Genomic DNA, 25,526 nt, shown 5'->3' with positions numbered 1-25,526 from the left:
CGAGACATTTTGTTTACCGTTAGTGGCTAGAGCCTGCCCCAAAGGGCTTAACGTTTGTTAGCTGCAACGTCGCTCTCATATCTTTCGTTGCAGTTTGCCATGGCATGCATGCGTCATGCCTCTTCTCGTATTTGGACTTTCCCTAGAGCATGGACCAAGTACTTGTGTCCATCCACTGCTCCCGTTTTCAGAACTACCTTTATCACTTGTGTTTAAGCACTCCATAGGAGTGGTCGAGTTTTCAGTCGCTCCTTTCCCTTCCCACCTGCCCCATTACTGTTGCTTCTTTTCTCCTCCCACCCACTCCACCCTTCTTGCTTCTTTTCCGTCTCACTCCATCCCCCTATCTGCTCTTTCTTTACCAACCCACCCGCTTCTAACCCCCGTGTTTGTGTTTGGCTTTTTTGTTTCTTAATAATTCTTCCTTTACTTAACAGTTGTGCATAGCTGCCAAGGTTTCAGATTGCTTATGTGTGACATTTCCAATAATTAAGTGTACTTGTGTGACATTGTAGTGCAAATGTGTGACACTCCGAGCGACACTTTCTCACACGAGAAACAAAGGAATAAGGTCCATTTAAAGAGATAAATATCAGAAATGAGCGCCTTCTGAGCAGTAAGACGCCCTATAGAATGCCTAGGAACTGCTATAAACCCCCTGAAATGGAGGGTCACTAACTGATTTCGCATTTCTAAAGTGATCTTACTGTAGAGTAGTGTAGTGATGACTGCCATGACTCCTGCCGGATCACTTTTGGAGAGAAATTATCAGACCCTTATTCTGCAGTGACTATGGTATGCTAGAGAAACCTCTCAGCAGTGAATGAGAAAGAGGTTCATCACTCAGTCGTCATCGTTAGGGTTGAGACCAAACCAATATTTCGCCAGAGTTTCACCAGCCTTGCAGGTATTTATAATAATGCAGGTAACAATGGGGCGATCTCTTCTGAATGCCTATTTCTCCCTTTTAAATATAAAACTGCAGCTCCAAATACATCAACAGTGCTATTGTTATTGTTATTGTTAATTTGGATTTGTAACGCGCCCAATCACCTACAGGTCTCTAAGCGCTCGAAAATCGATGTTAATACAATAACTTGGCTCAACACATCAGAGAGACACAGCATCAGTTTACATTGCGCTCAGAACTTTACCAAACAGCAGTGTTTTCAACAGTTTTCTGAACCGCAGAAGATTCACTTCCCTGCGTAGCCCCTCAGGCAGCTTGTTCCATAGCTGAGGGGCCAATACGGAAAAAGCTATCCCTCCCTTAGTTACTAGTTTGTACCGGGGACAGACCAGCAACTGGGAGTCCGATGATCTAAGTGTTCTCTTTGGGCTGTACACCTCCAGGCGGTCTTTGATGTAGGCAAGGGCATGGCATTAAATCGCCTTATGGACTATACATAAACTCTTAAATTCAACCCTCTCTTTAACAGGGAGCCAATGGAGATTCTGTAGTAGAGGGGAGGCCTTCGTTCTTCTAGGTAATCCAGAGATCAATCGTGCGGCGTCGTTCATCACGACCTGTACTCTGTTTGTCAGCGTTTTTGGGAGACCAAGATAGAGGGCATTCCCATAGTCGATCCTTGAGATGACGGTCGCTGCTACGATTGAGCGCATCATGGATTGAGAGAGAAAGGGGGCTAACTTTCTCAATTGCCTGATAATATTCGTGCAGCTTCCCACAACGGAGGATATTTCGCTGCACATTGACAGGTCACAGTCTAGTTTAATCCCCAGGCTCTTTACGTTCATACTTGGCTTTGGGGCTATTCCTAACTCTGAAGGCCAGTACAGATCACTCCAGGGTGAGGCGGTAGATGGAATTACCAACACCTCGGTCTTATCCGGGTTGATCTTTAACAGGTTTTCCGTCATCCATCTTACGGTGTACCTCAAGATGTTCTGGGCTTGGATTTGTGCTGCCCCTGTGTTATCGACACTCAGCACCAGCTGAGTGTCGTCAGCGTAGTTAAAGACTCTACAGCCCATATTAGCCAGGGATGCAATGAGAGGTTGTAGGTAAAGATTGAACAGAAGTGGGGACAGTGCGGAGCCCTGTGGTACCCCGCACTCTAAGGTCCCCACCTCTGAAATCAGGTCCCCCAGTTGTACCCTCTGTGTCCTTCCCGAAAGGAAGGATTGCAGCCATTTAAAGGCTAGGCCTCTAATCCCAAAGGCCTCCAGTCTTTCTAAGAGCAGGTCATGGCTGACAGTATCGAACGCCGCTGACAGATCTAATAAAATCAGGGCGCTCGGTTTCTTACTGTCAGACATGCCTCTTAGTTCGTCCAGCACCGAGAGCATCACTAACTCGGTGCTGTGATGCGCTCGGAACCCTGCCTGCCGCTCATGTAATAGACCATGGGATTCCAGGTACAGGGACAAAGACTTCAGCACATGCTGTTCTAAGATCTTTGATAGGAAAGGCAGCTGGGAAATCGGCCTGTAGTTCTTCAGAACAGCCGCGTCTGTGCCCGGTTTCTTTAACAAGGGCCTAACTCGAGCCCCCTTGAGTTTGTCCGGTAGATAACCTGTTTCTAGGGACCTATTAAGAAGAGAGATAATCCAATCTTCCAGTAGAGGACGTGCCACACGGAAAACACTCGGGGGACATGGGTCAGCTGGGGAACCGGATTTAATTTTACCCATCAGCCGCTCTAGGCTCAACTCGTCCAACTCAGGGAACTGTACTATAGAGCAATGAACAGGATTATAATCATTAGAGTGTGTAGTAGCACTATTCACCACACTACTCTTTATTTCCAGGATGATGGTCTTTACTTTTTCTAAAAAGTATCCCTGGAAGATGTTACAGTTTATGGGGGACTCGAAGTTCTCCTGTTTTTTACTCAACTCCGACAACATTTTGAAGGTCTCCTTCTGGGTATTCCCGGCCTTCTTTAGACGAGACTCATAGTACTCCGCCTTAGCTTGTGAAATACGTTTTTTGTACAGATAAAGAGAGTCTTTATAGTGGTTCCTCGCTGTATCCTGCTTAGTTTTCCTCCAGGATCTCTCCAGAGCTCGGAGTTTCCTTTTTTGTTCCCTCAAAAGTGGGGTAAACCAGGGAGCCACTTTACCAGGTCCTTTTATTAGCTGAGTTCTTGCCTATCTGATCAATAGCTTCACCCAGACTCCGAGTTAAATCCGCATATTCTAGGTCCAGGCTCTTATCTGTATTCAACAGACAAGCCGGCTTCGGGAACACCAAGGTCAAGGTTTTTAAATCAACCTTAGCCCATTTACGGGTTCTTCTAATACCCCGGGGTAGGTATTTTAAATGGTCATTAATGTTTACCTCACAGGTCACCAAATAGTGGTCGGTCCATACACAAGGGACCACATCCCTAAGAATGACGTTTGGATCTGTGGTCCATACTAAATCAAGAGTATGACCCTTGATGTGTGTAGGTACTTCCACGAGTTGGCTAAAACTCAAGGAGGACATCATAATGTCCAATTGGCGTGTAGCCAGGTCCCAATGGGGGCTATCCCAATGCAAATTAAAATCTCCCATTATCAAAATTTTCTTATATCTTGTACGGAGGTCAGACATAATAGGAGCGAATAGGTCATTAAAAAGTGGGGTTGAGTTGGGCGGACGGTAGATCGACAAAACCACCCAGCAGGAGTTGTTCAGAGTAATCTTTACTCCTACCAAATCAGCTAGATCCACATTTTCAAAAAAATTTCAAAAATGAGTTTTATAACACGCCACCTTGGCATTTAAAAAAATAAAAAAACAAAGATTACAGAATAACTCTGTATACTATTGAGGCTTTAAACTGTTTCAAATAGCTGTTAGGCTGTTATTTTCCTTTGCTAAAGGTAGCAGTCACTGACAGCCAGACATCTCTCAGTCAGGCTCGGAATATGGGTTTTGGGGGCCGAACTGTCCCTACAGCCCATCGTGCCTGCTGCGCCAGCTGTCGTCGCTAATCTCAGGAGAAGGCCTTGGAACATTAGATGCTGGTATGTATATTTGATTATAAGGTAATTCTGGACTGGTAGGTCGGGCACTGGATTCCATGAGCATTGTGTGTAGAAAACTGTGTGCTCGGTAGGAACCGGATGGTTTATTTAAGGGATTAGTTATGCTATCAATTTGAGCTACATATTAGTAGTGAATTAAAGTCTAGTACCTCTTATCTATCTTCTGTTCGGGTAGTTTTGCAGCCTGTCAATGAGTTTGTCACCGAAGTTGCTTTCCAAAGAATGTGAACGTGTGCCAGTACAATGTAATTGGTGCTCATGTACAGCGCGCTCCAATACCTTCAGGTCGATTTCGCGCTATAATATTTACGTGACAACACAAGGAAACTCTCGTGTGCCGGCCGTGGTCCGTGCCGGCGGGGTATGGGACCATCCGGGGCCATCGGTCGCATTGCAGGGCTATTAATTTTTAAAAGTATTGCCATGTGCCCAACCCTCCTTCCAATATAATTGTGTGGCCTTCGCACTTAAAGCAACTGATATATTGAACTCAGCAGCACACTTACTACTTTTGAGGATGGCATTAACGACTCCTCATGCCGCATGATTCTGTCCCAGCCGGGACCTGAGCATACACACATACTGTTTTGCAGGCGCTGCCGGTGGGATCGACTGTCCGGTTGCCTACCGCGTGCGTGTACTGCCGTGGTGAGGTGTTTTCCGTATTGCCCTCAGCAGGGCAGCAGTGTGTGAAAGCCGGTGTGCGAGTCGCCGGCTGGGTCTATAGCTGGGAACCACCGACCACGCGGTGCGAGGGCCACGCTTTGCTGCCATTGCCCAAGCAGCACGGCTTCAGGGCAGGCAGCAGTTGAGCTCATGCAAACTTGATGCCACTTGCGGCCGCTAAAGTCACGTACAATGTCCCGGTTGCCATTGGGCAAAATGAATCCGACGTCCTGATGTCAGTGAACACTAATGCAGCACGCGTATCCTAAGTAATACATTGTAAAACTGTGTTTCGCGCTTGCAGCTGTGCCAGAGTCCCCAAGCCTGCCAGGAACAGCGCGCTGCCATTGTAGCTCTTATGGTACATTTGAATATAGCAGCGCTCCGACTGGACAGGTGAGGAGGCTATAATGCGTGACTTTGCATTTCAGTGCGGTGATGCGGATCACCACACTGAAATGCGTTCGAGTCACGCCTGATGCGTGATACTTGGCAAGACTGGTTGTGTCTGTCTAAGTATCTGGAAGGCACTACAGTTATTACTGTGAAATTGCAGTGTTTAACTGCTGCAGTGCCTAGAGCCACTTTAACCTGTATAGTGTGCTATATAAAGTCACATCAGTCTCAGAATTGCCACTAAGTTGGAGCGAGATAGATAAGGATCACACACTCACTTTGGGTGAATAGGAAGGCCCTCACACACCGACCTGGTCAGTGTCATGCTTCATCATCGGGCCCCACCAAAGAGGCCGAGTGCCTCTTTGGTGTGCTACGACGCCAGATAGACTGCGGAGCTGGTTGTGTGAAGAGGGGCGTGTTGTGAGGGTGAGTGAAATTAAAAGTGTCTAAGAGGGTATCAAGAAAAAAATTTTAATAGGTGATCCCTAAGACACGTATTACAAGTATTATGTGTCTGAATTTAATTGCCAAGGTTTAGGAATGGTAAAATTCAGAGAGATACAATAAATCAGTCAGTCAACATGTTTCTGCCATATGGGAGGTATAAATTTACCAAGGCATTCATCAGGACTATACCTCGGCGGTATGGACTCTCTAATCGTCCACCCTAACCTGGGGGCGTGAAAGTGAAAATTATAAAAGGTGAAAAAAGTGCATAAAAAAGGAGAGCGAATAGCTCAATCCCAAAAATCCTCCAAAATCAGGAGAGTATCAGCACTTTAAAATTTGGCGCTACTTGCACCATGGGTCTCGGGAGGGGGGTTGGAGCGTGCCTGGCACATCGCCCTCAACGCTCTCAGCCCACTTGGAACCTAGGATCTGCCTCAGAACCGGACCCCGACGACCCATGGTGCAAGTAGCGCCAAATTTTAAAGTGCTGATACTCTCCTGATTTTGGAGGATTTTTGGGATTGAGCTATTCGCTCTCCTTTTTTATGCACTTGTTTCACCTTTTATAATTTTCACTTTCACGCCCCCAGGTTAGGGTGGACGATTAGAGAGTCCATACCGCCGGGGTATAGTCCTGATGAATGCCTTGGTAAATTTATACCTCCCATATGGCAGAAACATGTTGACTGACTGATTTATTGTATCTCTCTGAATTTTACCATTCCTAAACCTTGGCAATTAAATTCAGACACATAATACTTGTAATACGTGTCTTAGGGATCACCTATTAAAACATTTTTCTTGATACCCTCTTAGACACTTTTAATTTCACTCACCCTCACAACACGCCCCTCTTCACACAACCAGCTCCGCAGTCTATCTGGCGTCGTAGCACACCGGTGGGGCCCGATGATGAAGCATGACACTGACCAGGTCGGTGTGTGAGGGCCTTCCTATTCACCCAAAGTGAGTGTGTGATCCTTATCTATCTCGCTCCAACTTAGTGGCAATTCTGAGACTGATTTGGCCTCTCTCTCTTTTTGTTTATTTGCATTGAACCGGGGACTGAGAGAAGCCTCCTTGACTCTCCCTACCTCTCCCATTGTTGTTTTCTATATAAAGTCACATCATAAAGCAAGATGCTGAATTTAAGAACAAAGGCACCTCGTCAGCAGAGAAAAGCCCTGCCCCAACCCCCTGAGTGCAAACACTGCAGATACAGGAACTGTGTGTTAGGGTTGTGGTGGACATCTTAGATGGAGAGCTCTGATGTAGCAGGCAGCCTCTCTTTCTTCCCTCTCTCCTTCCCTTACTAATCAATCAATCAGGTTTCTTTTAAAGCGTGACTACTCACCCACTAGGTTCTCAAGGCGCTAAAGTGGGGAGGGGGGAATCTGTGGTTCAGCCGAAGAGCCATGTCTTAACGTTTTTCCTGAATTGAGGCAGTGACGGTGATTTGTAGTTCTCTCATTGGCATACATGTCGCCATCCATTTAACCATCTAGATGTTCTAAAGTGGCCCATCTTTGAGCCAATTTGGTCTTTTTATTGTGTATAAATGCACGTCAAGGGCTTTTTGAAGACAGACAGACAGATGTGAAAGTTCCAATTGTGTACCTTTGTGAATCTTCTCATAGGGCACGGAAAAAAAAGTCTCTGCTAGGCTGGCGCAGAGACTTTTTCGTGACCTACGAGATCTTTCACAAGGACCATGATTGGAAATTTCATATGTATATATTTACCTTGAAAAGGCCCTTAGTGTGCCACTCATGTGGGCGAAACACGTGCCGGCTGTTCTTTTATTTTTATCACTTGGTTTCAAATAAACATAGAACTATATATATGACCTCTGGATATCAGGACATTAAATCCAAAAACCGAATCATAATTGGCATTGCCTGTCTTTTCTACAAATATCTCTTGAAGTTTGGTTGATCACTGGAGAGTAACCACCCGACAGTGCTAATTAGGGTTCTGTCTTGATTGTGCACGAACCCCACTACTTATACACCCCCTAAAATATAACTTCAGGATTTATTCCTTAACTAAAGAGTCAGGACACCTCACAGATGACAGTGGGCTCTTTTTGACCATGGGGAAGTTGGCAACAGAAATTAGCTGCAATAGAAATTAGCTGCCAGATCCAGGAGCACTTCCCTTAAAATGAAAATTGTTATAGTGAATAAATCAGTGTAGCTGACATGTTGATGAGTAAGCTGCAATGCCAACAAAACTATAGCAAGCAGCACAAAGGTCATATCTCAGAAACAAGCACTCCGAGGATGCTTTCCACACTTGCATATAAAGCAAAATTAAGCACGCAGTCAAACCAATATTCGTACAACAGGCAATAGACCTGTATTTACAATCGAATAGGAGGCTGGCAAATTAAAAACGGCCGATTTTGAAAAAGTCAACTTTAAAAAGGTAATATGTGCTTCAAATATCAATTTTTTTATGCAAAAAGCTGCCTTTTAAATTGCAATATCTTCAGCATAACTCTAATTTTCAATTTCTGAAACAAAATGAAACTCCATAGTTTCAGTTTATAAGGAAATATGTAGGTCAAAATCAACAAACATAGGATTTTGATTGGCCACACTTGTTTTATCCATTTTATAAATTGCCCTTTTTCCTGCCCCAAAAAAGTATCTATTAAGAATAAGATGCGTACCCACTTTTTCTTGTAGGAACTTTCAATGGTTCACAGATAGTTGCCAAAAGTATATACATCTTTAGCGCTAAAGAACTGAGACCAACTACCCAGCTTGACTGTTCCATGAAAAGCAATTTTTCCACCCTTTCATCTACTGTGAAATAAACAATGACACTTGCCCACTTTGTAAGAAACCTTCCAGCTACGAAATAGTCCATTTCAGCATGAAAAGGCAGGCAGACACGTCCAAAAGGGGTCAATTTCTTAGATAATGTGGAGTCAGGAATAAATGGTCTAGGGAAGAGTTTGGTGGAGGACTAGGAAAGAAGCTTGAGGAATACTTTGGACTCGCTTGAATGCTAGGGTGCACTGTTCACATGCCCAATCTGGTGTTAAATGTATACCATTTGTCAAATTAACATTTCACTTAAGGAAAAAAGATTATGTACAAAATCACTTCATCAACAATGAATACATTTGACGTAATTCCTCAATTGTATATCCATTGTAATGGAAGGTTAAACATATTTCAAAATAAACGAGCCAGTACTGCAATGTGTACATAAACAATTTTTAAACAGGGTCATCACAGTTCAACACAGTGTGTACTGCTTTATTTGCAATTTTCAATTCTTCAACACAGCATCCAACATTTCCCAATGCATTTCGGTGCTGGCACCTTCATCAGGGGAACACTGTAAAACATATGTACAATCCATGTATTCTATGTCTATTTAGAATTTTCAAAATAACAAAATAAATGGTAGATAAAGTTTTATTAAATGATTATGTTAAGACAACACTAGCCAAAGTGAAGGAACATGAAGGTAGTCCCCAATCTTGTGTAACATTTCTCAAGACACTATATAGCCCAAGTGTGCATGTGACCAGAACAATAAAGTTTTTTGCGCAGCCCATATTTTTTCAAAAGCCCATATTTTTTCAAAAAGACACGCAAAGTGAAATCTTAAAGGTTATGCTATGTGCAACTATACACAAATGTGATAATCCACGCAATATAGCATGCTTAATGTGCAAAGGAGTCTAAGTGACTTAAAATCTTCAGTTCACTCACTCACCTAAGATGCTTGTAGAGATAACCAACTAAGCAGTAGCCTCATAATATCAACACGGAAGCCCCGTAGTCTATAAATATGACATGAGCCAAAACAAACAAAGCCCAAATCAGCCAAAATAACGTCAAAAAGATGTTTAAAAACTAAGCCCATAACTGCATTGAAATATTCGACTTACATGCACCTACGCTCTTGTTCGCTAAACACCAGCTCTATCCCCACTCTCTCTAAACTGTAATCCCCACGTGCTGCAGAGAAAAACACTCCAGTCAATATCCGAACCCATGGCACAATCCTCAACTATATCTGAGCAAATATGAACTAGTTCACCTGCTCTCTTACCTATGGTTTAAATGGTACCGAGTCCGCAGGAATCCCTCGCGCTATAATTGCGTTGTGCACCGTGGCGTTCTATTGGCTTCTATTTCAACTTCCGCCTTTAGCGCGACGTTAGAGAAATCATAGATATAAACGACAGACTCCCATTGTCTGTGTACTGAGCTTGAAACAGAAGACAGACTTCGCGTTCCACTCTGAAATTTCAATGCCAGTCGAGCGTTACACTATTCCAAAAAAGAATCTAAAGAATACTAATAAGTCGCTACACCATTTTTTGGTAATGCTATCAACAAAAGTATAGGAATCAGTCAAAAAACAATGAAAAATAGATTGGCCCAAGGGCATAGATAGTGCAAACGCTTTCTACTTGTGGTGAAACATAAAATAAACTCTGAAGATTCATGACCACAGACATCTAAAAAAAAATCTGTTAACCCTAATGCACAATAACCTGAATCAATAAACCCAAGTCCATCAAATAACAATGGAAGCTCACCGTATTTATCCTTTTGTATAAAAAGTCCTGTGTGGGTTTAATATTGCATGTCTTTTTGAAAAAAAACATATGATGCGGTCACTTGTCCAAATGGGTCCTGTACACATTTCTCTAGTGAGAAACATTTATGCAAAAGAATATATGTAAAAGAAATAATATAGGAAGCCATCTCCATTGCCATACATGCATATTTACAGAAAACATGTAAATTCAATTTTATCATTCAACCCACAAGGACTCATGGTCTTCAAAAATCTGATCCAAAATGTCTCTTTGCGCCAGATGTCTGGTTATATCAACATGTGGCAGGGCTGTCACCTGCTCTAAAATAGTGAACCTTAGCTGAGGTAAGGCATGTTTTTGCTCTCCCCAGTGCAATGTTAAACTGGACTTCACATTAGCGGTTCTAATCATGCTTTTGTGTTCTGTCATTCTGATTTTAAATTTTCTAGTAGTTCTTCCAACATATACAAGTCTGCAAGGACACTTAATGGCATATATGACCATGCTAGAGTTACAATCTGATGTGTGTTTAAGCTTGATTTGTTTCCCTGTGTGGGTGTGCACACAATCACATTACCACAGTGGCCACAGTTATGACATTTTCGCATCCCGAGTGTGATGATTGGCCTACGATCTGCGTTTGTCTTGCTAAGTATCTCCCTAAGTTTTTAGATCTGGAGAAGGCAAAGATGGGGCTACCTTTAAGCACTTCCTTGAAATCATGTTCCTGCTCTATTAGTTCCCACTGTTTCTGAATGCACCGCTTAATTGTCATAGCGGCTGTGGAATATTTTAAAACACAGACTTCTCTATGGGATGTGGATTTCACTGACTTTTGTAGTAGTTGGGATCTATTGCTCTGTAAAGCTTTCTGCTTGGCCATCTCTAAAACCACAGTAGGGTAACCTCTCATGGAGTATTGCCGTGATAATTCCTCAATATCTATTTTGGCTTGCTCGTCATGTGAACTGATCCTTCTGATCCTAATAAACTGTGATAGGGGTAGATGGTTTTTAAGGGTAAATGAGTAAAAACTGTTATAGTGTAGGGCATTGCTCCTGTCCGTCGGTTTTTTAAATACCCTGGTCACTAAACTATTGCCTATCCTTTCAATGAGAATGTCCAGATAATTTATACTTGTTGAATCAATTGTATGTGTGAATTTTATCTGAGGGTGACCGGTATTCAGCATGAGAATGGCCTCCTCAAATTGATTCCGTGTTCCTTTCCATAAGATCAGGATGTCATCTATATATCGAAGGTACAGCATCAGATGATCCGTCCAGACACTGTTGTGTAAAATGTGTGTATCTTCGAATTTCGCCATAAAAATATTGGCGTATGTTGGTGCCCCCCTAAAACCCATAGAGGTTCCAGTCTTCTGCAAATAAAATGTATGCTTCCATGTAAAATAGCTGTGGTAAAGACTAAATTGTAACTTTTCCAATAGAAAGATGCTTAAAGATTCTTAATAATCATGGCGCAGCAGCATCCACTCAACAGCTTCAGTACCTTATCCATGGGGAATAGATGTGTATAGATTTTTCAAAAAGACATGCAATATTAGACCCACACAGGACTTTTTGTTACAAAAGGATAAATACGGTGAGCTTCCATTGTTATTTGATGGACTTGGGTTTATTGATTCAGGTTATTGTGCATTAGGGTTAACAGATGTTTTTTTTTAGATGTCTGTGGTCATGAATCTTCGAAGTTTATTTTATGTTTCACCACAAGTAGAAAGCGTTTGCACTATGCACTTGGGCCAATCTATTTTTCGTTGTTTTTTGACTGGTTCCTATACTTTTGTTGATAGCATTACCAAAAAATGGTGTAGCGACGTATTAGTATTCTTTAGATTCTTTTTTTGGAATAGTTTAACGCTTGACTGACATTGAAATTTCAGAGTGGAACGCGGAGTCTGTCTTCAGTTTCAAGCTCAATACACAGACAATGGGAGTCTGTCGTTTATATCTATGATTTCTCCAATGTCGCGCTAAAGGCGGAATTTGAAATAGAAGCGAATAGAACGCTGCAGTGCACGACGCAATTATAGCGCAAGGGATTCCGGAGGACTTGGTACCATTTAAACTATAGGTAAGAAAGCGGGTGAACTAGTTAATATTTGCTCAGAGATAGTTGAGGATTGTGCCATGGGTTCGGATATTGACTGGAGTGTTTTTCTCTGCAGCACGTGGGGATTACAGTTTAGAGGGAGTGGGGAGAGAGCTGGTGTTTAGCGAACACTAGCGCAGGTGCATGTAAGTCGGATATTTCAATGCAGTTATGGGCTTAACATCTTTTAGACGTTATTTTGGCTGAATTGGGCATTGTTTGTTTTGGCTCATGTCATTTTTATAGAGTACGGGCTTCCGTGTTGGTATTATGAGGCCACTGCTTAGTTGGTTGTCTCTACAAGCATCTTAGGTGAATGAGTTAACTGAAGATTTTAAGTCATATAGACTCCTTTGCACATTAAGCATGCCATATTGCGTGGATTATTATCACATTGTGTATACTTGCACATGGCATAAACTTGGAGATTTCACTTTGCGTGTCTTTTTGAAAAAATATGGGCTTTTGAAAAAATATGGGCTGCGCGAAAAACTTTATTGTTCCGGTCACATGCACACTTGGGCTATAAAGTGTCTTGAGAAATGTTACACAAGATTGGGGACTACCTTCATGTTCCTTCGCTTTGGCTAGTGGTGTCTTTACATAATCATTTAATAAAAATGTATCTACCATTTATTTTGTTATTTTGAAAATTCAAATAGACATAGAATACATGGATTGTACATATATGTTTTTACAGTGTTCCCCTGATGAAGGGAAATGCATTAGGAAATGTTGGATGCTGTGTTGAAGAATTGAAAATTGAAAATTGGAAAATTGCAAATAAAGCAGTACACACTGTGTTGAACTGTGATGACCCTGTTTAACAAGCATTTACAATGCAATAGGTCTCGCAGCATTAAAGTTTGAGTTATTGGCATTGTGTATGACAATACCAATAGTTATAACTTTTGCAAATGTGACACTTATAGCATTTGTAATGCAATATGAGTTGTATTTACATGACTTAAATGTATTGATATTACCCTTAACCTATACCAATGCTCGTCTATTTGCTCAATAAATTTTTCTATTATTTTACAAAATTGGTTTTAGAATTCTGTTGTGTTCTTTACTATAAAATTGTTGTTACTGCTTGAGCTTAGTATGCAGTTGTCTGATGATGGCTAGTGTTTGACCCTTAACAACCAGGGGCTGACAGATTCTCTCAGAACTATATTTTGACCTTACCAGAGTGGATTCATTTAGTTGGTAGTGGTAACCTTTCCGAAATTTATAACCCCCATTCTGAGACCACACATATACTTATGTCAGTCAACGGGCACCCCTACCAAACTGAGGAAATATATAAGCAGTTTGGTGCAGTCCTACAGCCTTACAAAAACGCTAATGACTTCTTAAAGTGACATACCTGCTCTAGTCCCTTCAACCCTTTCTGCAATGGAACCATTCAGAAAGTGACACCCCAGGCAACTAAACAGGTGATGTGCTGCGATGCTAATGGTAAATTATGCCTACTGGATGCCCAATTAACAATAACCTAATGGAAACATCAGCACATTTCCAGGAAGAAAAGGTACATACTCAAACAGACTTGGCAGCTAAAAATAGTGATTTCAAGCCAGCGCTTCCAGGACTGTTTATTTTGCAGGAACCTGATGTGAACGTGGCTTTTGTTTGCATTGTCCATGTGGTATATTTGATTTAATATGCGCAAGAAACACAGTTTGTAAGCACAGCTCTACAGGATGTCTGTTAGCCTGCACAATTCAAGGCAATTCCTACATGTCTCTTACCAGTTGTACTATGTTGACGAAGAAAGTAGAACGTGTGAGATACCTTCCATTCGTGCATTGTTTGCCAAGTCAGGACACATCGCCGGTGCTTGAATCTTTCAAATCATGTCAATCAAGTTAATTGTTGCAACTCTGCTCACAGACTGTATTATGTGGCACCTGCAAACTAACAAGCTGCTGCGCACAGAAACTCACTGGTAAGGCAGTGTACAGGTGTTTTTTATTGCAATGATCTAAGTTTAACTGGAAAAACAAAATTGCGCGGCCACCATTACATGACTGCGCACGACGAGGCGCTTGTTAAAAAAAATAAAATAAGGGACCTGCTTGCAAACAAAGTTGCTCAGTCACCATTACAGGAAAGCGCACAACGGGACGTTTCTTAAAAAACAAAGTGCAGCGTTAGCCAATACAGGAAAGCGCACAACAGGAAGCTTGTTAAACAAGCACTAAATTGACATGAAAGCGTGCATGTGCTATTAAACGGATGTGAAATAGAACGCCATAAACTTAAATGAAAGTGTGCGCCGCTATACACATCAAAGCATCATAATTAGGCGTGCCGAACAAAAAACATGTGCACCCGCCATATTACAAGCGGAGCTCATCATTCTGGGCTGCAACAACAGTAAACAAGCAAACAAATCCCCCCCCCGGCCCTCACTTACCACATGCCGTCTACCTCCGACCACAGAAACGCTGGAGCACGCACACCGCAAGTCGGCCTGGAGCGCGCCTCGGAAGAGACGCGGGAGGACAGGATCGTGACGCCGTGAACGTGCACGTTGGCGTTCCCGCGCGTTCACAGACCCGAGTCGGCTTGTGCCCAGGTCTGGATCGGCTCGTGCCCAGCTCTGTCTCCCTTGGGAGGGAGCAAGGCGACTATAAGTCTAGTTGGCGGCAGCGCTTCACGCTGCAACGCTAGCGAGACCTAAAAATGGTTTGTTGTATACACATTGCAGTACTGGCTCGTTTATTTTGAAATATGTTTAACCTTCCATTACGGTGGATATACAATTGAGGAATTACGTCAAATGTATTCATTGTTGATGAAGTGATTTTGTACATAATCTTTTTTCATTAAGTGAAATGTTCATTTGACAAATGGCATACATTTAGCACCAGATTGGGCATGTGAACAGTGCACCCTAGCATTCAAGCAGGTCCTGTTTGACGTTTTTGACATATTTTTACCTGTCGGTGGTTAGTCAGGTTAGTCTGAGGTTGCACCGTTTTTCAATAATTTGTCTAAAACATTTTGTGTACGTTATTAATAAGGAAACATTTTTTGAGTACTGAAAGGTGTGCAGGTTATCCATCTATTGTCATGAATACTTTGGACTGCCATATTTGTTGCCCATTATGAAAACAAAAAGTACTACGGGATAGCTTTTAATGCAAGGAATTTTCTGGATACCGAAACTGGGCCTCTATGCGTTAAAACTTAACTATGCAACTGAAAAGTTTAGTTTTATTAGTTTAGGATTTGTTGCCAATCACAGCAGAGTTAAACTTTTGGAATCTGCTGCATGCCTGTTCTCTTTCCTACTACCTGCTGGGAGATTTCCCATCTGCCTGATAGAAGGTGCTTGAGAGAACTGTCGGATTATTTACCCTCAATCTCGGGGACTAGAAGGCTGCTCCAAGAGCTAAGAAAGCTGAACAATAAAGACTAGGTATCACACATGACAGCATGCATATATTTCTTTACTTCTCTTTAGATCTGGAAGATTGTAAATAGAGAAGAGAGAGAGTTGGATAGCACTGGAAAAGATCTAAGATACTCATGGCAACTGTATTTTTTGTTCGGCCAGCCCATATTTCCAATACTGGATAAGTGCAGGATGCACCGTGTCCAAAAGGAGTTTAAGTTACTGTGAAAAGAAACCAAAGCAGTCATAATCTTATATTATACGGTGGACCTCAGGCTGTTGGTAACTCCTTGCAATTGGAAATCTAGAACTGGTGCCTGAGGAACTAGTCCAGAATAGCTGAACATTTATTTTCCCTTAGCTACTTTTTAAATGTTTGCCACTACTACACAGTAAAAGTATTTTTAAGGTGTCACATGATTAAATGACTCTCCCATAAACAAATTCCTTGTTGGGGCACTGCTTTCAGTGCCAAAACAAATGCACGGTCTCCCGCTCGAGTGAGGGAGGGGCGGTGCTTTAAAACCATAGTCAGCCTAATGCATTGCTTGACATGGCTCCTATAAGCCTACTTTTATAAGAAAGCAATCCAATCATTTTTTACTTTTGATCTCTATATCAGATTCTGTGTAATAAAATCTGATATTTTACATTCTTTATTTTCTTAATTCTATAACTGTTTAAGCCAATTGTTACATCACATATGCATTCAATTAACTTCTCTGAAGGACGCCTTCTACAACAGCCAGTTTAAAGAGCGAACAAGGTATACCTCAGATAAATCTATTTATCAAATGCAGCCATATTTATTGGTCTCTGTGGAAATTCATTCAAAGCTCACACCATAATTGTGATTTTTCTATCCACACATCAACAATTCCATTTCCTAAAGATAACTCTGGGTGCCGTTTTGAAGTTGGCAGCACGGCATGCTGTTTTTCTGGTGAGTCCTATTCCACCTTGAGTTCGCCCTGTATTACATAGGCGCTATAGGTGTTAGCATCTCCCTTGAACAGTAGAGGTTACTGCCAAATTTGTTAACTCCTGGATGCTCGCAAGGAAAGTTTAAAAAAACATTGAACGCAACCAATTTCATCCCCAACAGGAAAAAAAGAAGCACAGGTTCACATCCTTATCAAATTCAAATAAATATAGATCACATTAATAAACCAAAGGGTTGGTTATAAAAGACCTTGAAGCTTCCAAGCGGTTTTAAAATAGAGAGGTGCTGCACAAATCAACACTACACATTAAATCAGATAATAATTTACCCACAGAACTTGGTGACACTTAATAAAATCACCATAAGAGTAATGACGTCAACCATGGTACACAGAGGCAGGTGTCACAACAAACGATTTAAGAAAACAGGTCACTGGGGAAAAAGGTCCCAAAAACATGGTGGGTAAGAGGGCCTTTCCACTCAATGCAGTAGTTCAATGACAGCTTTCTAATTAATTTATGTGCATCTAGCCCCCAAAGGGGGGTGAAGGTGATCTCAAGTAATGCTGGCCAAGAGGGGCCACAATGGCAGATGTCTAAAACAGTGGAGAGGAAAGAAAGTCATTATCGGCCATGGGCCAACAGTGGACAGGCAAGACCTGCTGTGCATAGTAAAATAAACCCTGTACTCCAAGGGTCAAATATCCTTTTATTTAATCATTCTTTAGTCAGTGCATTCAAACATAGGATGATGCTTTTCGGTGGTCTTACCAGCGTTATTCCTTCTAGAACACGAGCATGTCTATTTGAAAACTCAAATCTATGCAGTTTAATTCTTGTAAAAATGCACTTTATAAAAAATGAGGATTACATTTAGAAATGTTTTCTCCTGTTGGGCTTCATGTGTGTAAAAGTTCAGTAAAACAATGAAGCATTTGGTAGTGGAGTCAAAAACAAATTAAACATCAAATCGAAAAATAGTTAAACTTGATAAAGAAGCATTAACATACATGTATGAGGTTTGTGACCTTTGTGAGCATATGCTTTTTTTTTTTTTAATCTTGCTTTCGGACATGTAGATATCTTACTCACATCGTGGTTAATGCGCCGCTCCTCTTCCATAAACAACTGGTTCTCTGAGTTGTCATAATCCAGGCTCTAAATGGGAAAAAAAACAATCTGTCATGTGCTGCACACCCCCTATTTCTCAAGAAAACTATGTGCATATGACAGCCCCAAGGCTCTACCGTACTCAGGCATAACACATTTAAGCATCAGGAGAACATTCATCTCCAATGCAAAGAAGGCACACGCAGCCCTCAGGGTTGTACCCCCAGTGAACGAAGTACCATTGATCTAACTTTTATATACACAGCCACCAAAGTGCTCAGAACTGCATTGCATTCTTTCACACATTCTTTGTGCTCCTGAAACAGAACAATGAAGAATTCATGTCTTATTTCTCTCTGCATGCGGATTCTCTGAGCCACCTAGTAGGAGGTACGTTGTTATGCATCTTCGTGCCAACATTCCCACTACTGAAACATGAAGAAGAATGCGCTCCTCTGGTTACCCAGTGCCATAGGTGAAAAAGTACCCTTGTACCATTCATGTAATCCAGTCCTAAATTCAAAAGTGATACACCTCGATGCCAATTTTCAACCATTTCTCGAGGCATACCACTTTAACCCTTGCAATGTAGCTTGAGTTACAGTGCTTCACAGTACTGTACTGATTCAGTGTCCTCCATCCACAGGTGTGGAACGTGGTGCAATCCTATGCTGACCGCAAGCTAAATCTTGAAAAAAGAAACATGAAAATCTTCCTAGGGCCAAGAGTAATCCATTTCCACAGATGAAAAGCTTTGTACATTTACAAGCCCATCTAGACCACAAGCGGTACAAAAGGGGGGGTGATGGACGGAGCATCTGAACCAATCAAACACTCACACCCAGTCAAAATATCTGGGTTTAATCCATCACCGTTCTTTAGCCCACTCTGCCACCCCAGTTGAGACATGGCTATATGCAAATCAGTCTGACCCTGTGCCTCATGGGAACAGTCCAGCCCGAACTGCCAAGCCATGCCTTCCCTGGACCGGAAACAAGCTTCCGAGGACCGGTTTCTGGCATTACAGCCGTCTTCAGCCCGGCTTGCTTGAATCCAGTGGCAAAGTGAGCAAGGGACTCACGTCTGAGCATACCCTGCCACACTTATGGTGGCCAAAAGCGGTACAAAAGGGGGTGGTGATGGACGGAGCATCTGAACCAATCAAACACTCACACCCAGTCAAAAGATCTGGGTTTAATCCATCACCGTTCTTTAGCCCACTCTGCCACCCCAGTTCAGACATGGCTATATGCAAATCAGTCTGACTCTGTGCCTCATGGGAACAGTCCAGCCCGAACTGCCAAGCCATGCCTTCCCTGGAGCGGAAACAAGCTTCGTATGACCGGTTTCTGGCATTACAGCCGTCTTCAGCCCGGCTTGCTTGAATCCAGTGGCAAAGTGAGCAAGGGACTCACGTCTGAGCATACCCTGCCACACTTATGGTGGCCAAAAGCGGTACAAAAGGGGGTGGTGATGGACGGAGCATCTGAACCAATCAAACACTCACACCCAGTCAAAATATCTGGGTTTAATCCATCACCGTTCTTTAGCCCACTCTGCCACCCCAGTTGAGACATGGCTATATGCAAATCAGTCTGACCCTGTGCCTCATGGGAACAGTCCAGCCCGAACTGCCAAGCCATGCCTTCCCTGGACCGGAAACAAGCTTTCGAGGACCGGTTTCTGGCATTACAGCCGTCTTCAGTCAACCGGTCCCAGGATGCTTGTTTCCGGTCCAGGGAAGACATGGCTTTGCAGTTCGGGCTGGACTGTTCCCATGAGGCACAGGGTCAGACTGATTTGCATATGGCCATGTCTGAACTGGGGTGGCTGAGTGGGCTAAAGAATGGTGATGGATTAAACCCAGATCAGTTGACTGGGGGTGAGTGTTTGATTTGCTCAAACGCTCCGTCCATCATCCCCTTTTGTATCGCTTAGTTCGCCCTAAGTGTGGCAGGGTATGCTCAGACGTGAGTCCCTTGCTCACTTGGCCACTGGATTCAAGATAGCCTGGCTGATGAGGATTATGAATCCGAAACCGGTCCCAGGATGCTTGTTTCCGGTCCAGGGAAGACATGGCTTGGCAGTTCGGGCTGGACTGTTCCCATGAGGCACAGGGTCAGACTGATTTGCATATGGCCATGTCTGAACTGGGGTGGCTGAGTGGGCTAAAGAATGGTGATGGATTAAACCCAGATCAGTTGACTGGGGGTGAGTGTTTGATTTGCTCAAACGCTCCGTCCATCATCCCCTTTTGTATCTAGACCACAAGGCAACACCAGTGCAGAGGTTAGTCAGTTCTGGAGGAACACACTACATGCCAATTTTACAAGCCCAAAGGGGAACAGGTTGCACACTATACATGTATTAAAACATGTAACAATACATTACACAGTCCACTGGCTGAATGGCATAGAGCCTGTGCACTCAAATCCACTGAGCCCATCAATATTAGGAGTGCAGATATGCATCCAAAGGCCTAAATGTATGCTGTTGCACAAGAGAACATTACATTAGCCTTGGCAAGCTACTGAACCTCTCCAATCAGATACAAAGAATTCTCTGCCATAACCCAGAGCTGTCCAGTGCTAGTGGTGAAGGTACGGTAAGTCCAAATTAGAGTGCCCATCCGGAGGTGCAGACGTCATATTCGACAGTACCAAAGACAAAGCAAATCAGTTCTCGGTGTAAAAAGCACAACTTTTCTAAAACAGAGATTGCTAAATTGAGACAATCCAAATCTCGACTTTACATAACGATCTGCCTCCAAAAGATTTGAACATTATTTCAACTCTGTATCCAGAAATGTGTTACACAACAGGGACAGGAATAATATACTCTTCTTACTCCAGTCCTAATAATATATTTGGCATAAAGTGCATAATATTGTGTTTAGTAGTGGGGTACAGGTTTTATGGGGAGAAACTTAGGATGTATGTGTTTAAGAGTCTCGGTTGTTGTGGGAGCCTGCGATGGCGGATGCGTGAGCTCTGAGCTCCATGCCAGCCGTCATTTATTGGCCTAAATACAGGCAGCTGCGGCCTGGGCGACGGCGGAAACGTACCCCGAGGCTCCCGTACGGCAGTGGGCAGGCCTCTGCGGGTTCGCCGATTACCTGGCGTGGAAGCAGTGCCTGGCACCGCTGCCGTGTCGGAGCTTCCCCTGATGGAAGGATCTGGTGCGGGCGCCTGGTGGCGAGTGATCCCAACGGTGCTGCTCCCTACCCCTGGACCGGGCGCTTCATGTCTGTTGAGCCGATGACTGGCCCAGGTGCACAGCTGAGGTGTGGTCCCCTCCGCGCGGAGCACCGGCATGTGGCTGTAGTGTCTCGGAGGTGAGGAGCTGGAAATTGGACGGGAATCGGAGCCTGGATCGGGGCTCGTGTTGACCTGTGCTGGCTCTGGGGGATGTAAGAGCTGATCAGCTTCCTCGCACGGGCCCAGGGGCATATCCCAAGGCCTGGACTTTGCCAATCTCCCCCATAGGGGACTGGGCCTCACCAGGAGAAATTGATGCAGCGCCTTGAGAAGGCCAGGTGAGGCCAGAATCATAGCTAGCTGGTGAGAGCCAGGCACAGGCGCGAGTTGATGTGGAGGCTTGCTCCTGAGTATACCTGTGGCCTGCTTTGGCTGGTTGGCTAGGGTTTGGACACAGCCTACCGCGGTATCCACCAAAAGTGTGGCGCAGTGCCACAGGCTCCGGGAGTGTCAGAGAACACAGGCAACCCACAGAGGTGCACTGGATAACAGTCGACACACACGTGGCTGTAGGCGCAGACCACAAGGCAGCCCCAACATCGAGAGTGGGACCAAAATGGGCGGAAATTAGGGACTGCAACAGCCTTACCCTGCCCCAGGTCCGAGGGGCACAGTCTATACAACTGAGTGGAGCTTGTCAGCCCAATACCGGGCTGCCCATCGGGCCGGGTCGTTGGGGGCAGACATCGAGACCCATGGACCAGGGAACATAGGGTGCCTCACCACGTGGCGTCAAGGGGTGGAATAGCAGTTACCGGACCTCTTCCTCCCGGTAAGCCTAACAAGTCACCTGGCACAATGGGCAAACCCAGGAGCCACCAGGCGGGGGGCCCGCATGACCCAGACCACAACGCCCAGGAGCAGTCGCAATCTACCCCAGAGGATCCTGTGCAACGACAGCTGAGTAAAATACTCGAGGCCAAAGCTGAAACAAAGGTTACCCTCCACCAAGAAATCAGCACTGTCAAAGTGGGGCTTGGCCTACTGGTGGAAGAAGATAAGAAGCTATCGGAGTGGGAGAAAGAGACTGAAATCAGTGTTGCTGAACTAGCGCTGGAACAGAAAGCACGCGACCAGCAGATGGGGGCCCGGAGGGCTGAAGATGCCGAGGAGTGCAACAGGAGGAACAACATCAGGGTCCTGGGCCTGCCAGAAGGGGCGGAGGGCAGGGACATGGTGTCCTTCTTGGAACATTGGCTCAGAAGTGTGGTTTCACCCGAGGGCCTGTCCACCTTTTATATACTGGAGAGGGCCCATAGAGTGCCAGCCAAACCACTGGCGCCTGGGAGACCCCCGCGGCCTCTGGTGGCTCGATTGCTCCATTTTTTAGACAGACTTCTTCCTGCAAAAGGCACGAGAGGAGGGCTCCTTCACCATGGATAACAGCAGAATTTCCCTCTTCCCGGACTATACACTGGAAGTGCAAAGGAAACGGGCTTTGTACCTAGAGATCAAGAAGGCATTGAGAGAGGAAGGTCTCCAGTACTCTCTGATGTTCCCAGCCCGGCTGCGTATTATACTGGATGGGAAAACCCACCACTGTGAAAATCCCAAAGACGCCTGGGATTGGTTAGAGGCCTACAAGACTGGGACTCCACGGTGCACGGGCTATGGATCTGCTTTGCGGGAAGCCACGGAGCTTGGGAAGCACTCCAGAAGACTACCTGGTAGAGGGGCCACAAAGAAACCAACCTCATCACAGACAGAGAGGGAGAGGGCTGAAGCGTTGCAGGCTGTAGCAGCGCTTATGCAGGGCAAGAGTCCCGTCCCAGAGGTGGAGGCCCGCTCTTCAAGAGAGACTGAAGAAAATGAGTCCGACACTTCCTGCAGTGACAGTGTCAAGCTGCCGGTGGTGACGCTGAAGACAGAGGACGACATTATTTGAGGCCGTTGGAACGTTGAGGTGACTTTGCTACCCGGAGGGGTGTTGACCTGCGGTTTGCTGATCCAGGTCCTGAGCTGCCTCACCTTATATGGGGCCGGTGCGCTTTGGATGGTTTGCGCACCCTGATCTATGTCTCATTGGCTAACCGCCACTGAGTGCCTTACCAGGTTAGAGCCTCATCCAGTACAAATTTTTCACACGTTGTTTGGGTGGCTGACCGTTGTCGCACTGCCCTGGGGTAGGGGAGTTGATCAACATGGGGGGCCTTTTGTTTGCCTTTTATGTTTTGATGTTTGCAGGGGGGGTGCATGAATGGGAGGGGCGGGGGGGGGAGTGCTTCCTTTTATGGGTTGCTTTGTGATACTCAACTTGAATGGCTGACACTCGTAACGCTATACGGTTCCTAACATGGAATATTCGTGGTATAGGGTCTATGGCAAAGTGCCACAATATTTACTCATACCGGAGTCGCAGGGACATACACATTGCGTTGCTTCAGGAAACACAACTGAACAGTCAGGAAGCTGGGAAGCTGAAGCGAAGATGGAGAGGCCAGGTCTTCGTGACCACCTCCTCAGCTTTCGCCAGGGGAGTTCTGATTTGGGTCAAGCCGGTGGTCCCTATTGCCCCAGAGCGTTCGTGGTTGGATACAGAAGGATGGTATGCCCTGATCACGGGAAGGCTGGCGGGTCAGGAAGCGACACTTGGAAATATATACGCACCTAATCAAGACCAGATCAGCTTCCTGGAGTACTTCTCTGCCTTAATGGCTAATAACTTAAATGGTTACCTAATACTGGGGGGGGGGGGGCTTTAATTGTGGATGTTGTAACCAACCTTTCGCACCCTCCCTTGTTACGGTCTCAGTCACACCGCACGGCTATGGGATTCCGCACTTGTATATCCCACTGGGGCCTTGAGGGCACTTGGAGTTTGTAACATAACAGAGATAGGGAGTATTCCTTCTTGTCGCCGGTGCATCAGGTATACACTAGGCTTGATACATTTCTTTTCTCTCCTGCCTTTAATAGCTCCATCATACACACCGAATACTTCGGGCGCACAGTGTCTGACCATAGCCCACTGTTGACACACCAGCCCCCGGGAAGGCGACCGCCGATCCCTACCTGGAAACTGAATCCGGCAATGCTTGAAGATGCTCCTTTCCGCACGTCATTACATGCACTCCTGGACACGTACTTCCCCCATTAACGCCAACACAGCATCTTCTCAAGTGGAGTGGGAGGCATTTAAGGTTGTCATAAGGGGTCACTGTATGGTACAGGCAAGTGGGGCCCATAGGGAGCTCTGTCAAGAAATTTTGGATCTGAAGGGGAGCATCCGCAGCTTAGCTAATATTCCGGGTACAGATGATACTGTTTGCGTGACACTACAGGCCACACGTGCAAAATATAACGATGCAATAGGGCGGCTGAGATGTTACAACTGCAAGGACTACTTGGATAGAGTGCAGAGGGAGTAAGGGAAGGCGGGCCGACTACTAGCAAGGCTAATTAGACCTGAACTAGGGGGATCGCCAATTACGCAACTTAGCTTAGATACCAGGGACGTGGTGTACGACCCGGACGCAATTAATGATTCCTTTTTAGCATAATACGAGCGATTGTACACGGCCCCGGCTGTAGCCTCCCGGCTGATTATATGCGGGTTCCTGGGCCCTCTATCGCTCAAAACATTAGATGAGGCGGATCGGGAGGAATTGGGTGAACCGATAAGTTTGCAGGGAATCAAAGCAGCCATTAGTGCATTAGCTTCTGGCAAAACGCCGGGGCCAGACGGCCTCCCAGCAGATTTTCACCAATGCCTTACAGACATGTTAGCACCGCAATTAGTCAAGCTGTAGGCAGCCGCGTATGAAAGCAGGGAGTTGCCCTGCTCCACTCAGACGGCCCTAGTGGTCCCTCTCCCGAACACTATGAAGACAGAGGCTGGAGTGAAAGATTACAGGCCCCTCTCCATGCTTAATCTGGACTTTAAGATCCTCAGTAAGGTGTTGGCTGGCAGGCTACTCCCACAAGAGGACACAGAGTTCACCCCGACCAGAATGGTTTTTTTCCAATCTCGCAGCACCTCTTATAACCTTCACAGGCTCTACTCCATACTCTACCATGTCGAGGCCCCCATCCAATCACCACGCAGGGGTTCCAACAGTCGACCTAGAAAAAGCTTTTGACACAGTGGGTTGGGAGTACTTGTTTGAGGTGATGCTGCGTATGGGCCTGGGGGAAGAGTGGGTGCGACTCCTACATGCTACACCCACGGCAAGGGTTAAAACAGGCAGAATAATCTCCAGACAGTATAAAATATCCCGGGGAACTATGCAGGGATGATCTGCTGATATATTTGTCAGAGACAGTCACGGACTCCTCTGCGGCCATACAAATCCTGGATGACTTTACGCTGCTTTCGGGCCTCTGAGTCAATAAAACTAAGACATTTCTGTTTCCGGTAGCAGGACCGACGCATAGACTTGAGACACTGATGGCTGACATATTATGGGCTGAGTGTACTTTTAAATACTTGGGCACACACATATTCCATTCCCTAGATGATTTGAAGGAAGGAAACCTGGGCAGGGAGTTACGTTCGCTGCGATTCTGAATGGACTTTTGCCGCACATTGCAACTACCCATCATGGCCCTGATCTCCCCATCTAAAATGGTCATGCTCCCTCGCCTATTGAATTTCTTTGTCAACCTTCCG

The 25,526-nt window shown here is 44.8% G+C and overlaps 1 protein-coding gene across 2 annotated transcripts in view; it reads right to left on the bottom strand.

The window, feature by feature from the left end:
* Positions 1–25,526, bottom strand: part of CLCN7 (chloride voltage-gated channel 7) — a 313,583-nt gene that overhangs the window by 202,836 nt on the left and 85,221 nt on the right. For both annotated transcript variants that reach the window (XM_078663121.1, XM_078663122.1), the window contains one exon: positions 17,643–17,708. In XM_078663121.1, coding sequence (XP_078519247.1) covers positions 17,643–17,708 — 66 coding nt within the window. The remainder of the gene's footprint in view (positions 1–17,642; positions 17,709–25,526) is intronic.

The sequence above is a fragment of the Lissotriton helveticus genome, chromosome 10, assembly GCF_964261635.1.
Source record: "Lissotriton helveticus chromosome 10, aLisHel1.1, whole genome shotgun sequence".
NCBI classification, from domain to species: Eukaryota; Metazoa; Chordata; class Amphibia; order Caudata; family Salamandridae; genus Lissotriton; species Lissotriton helveticus.
The sequence above is the reverse complement of the archived record's forward strand: the minus strand, read 5'-3'. Positions and strand labels throughout refer to the sequence as shown.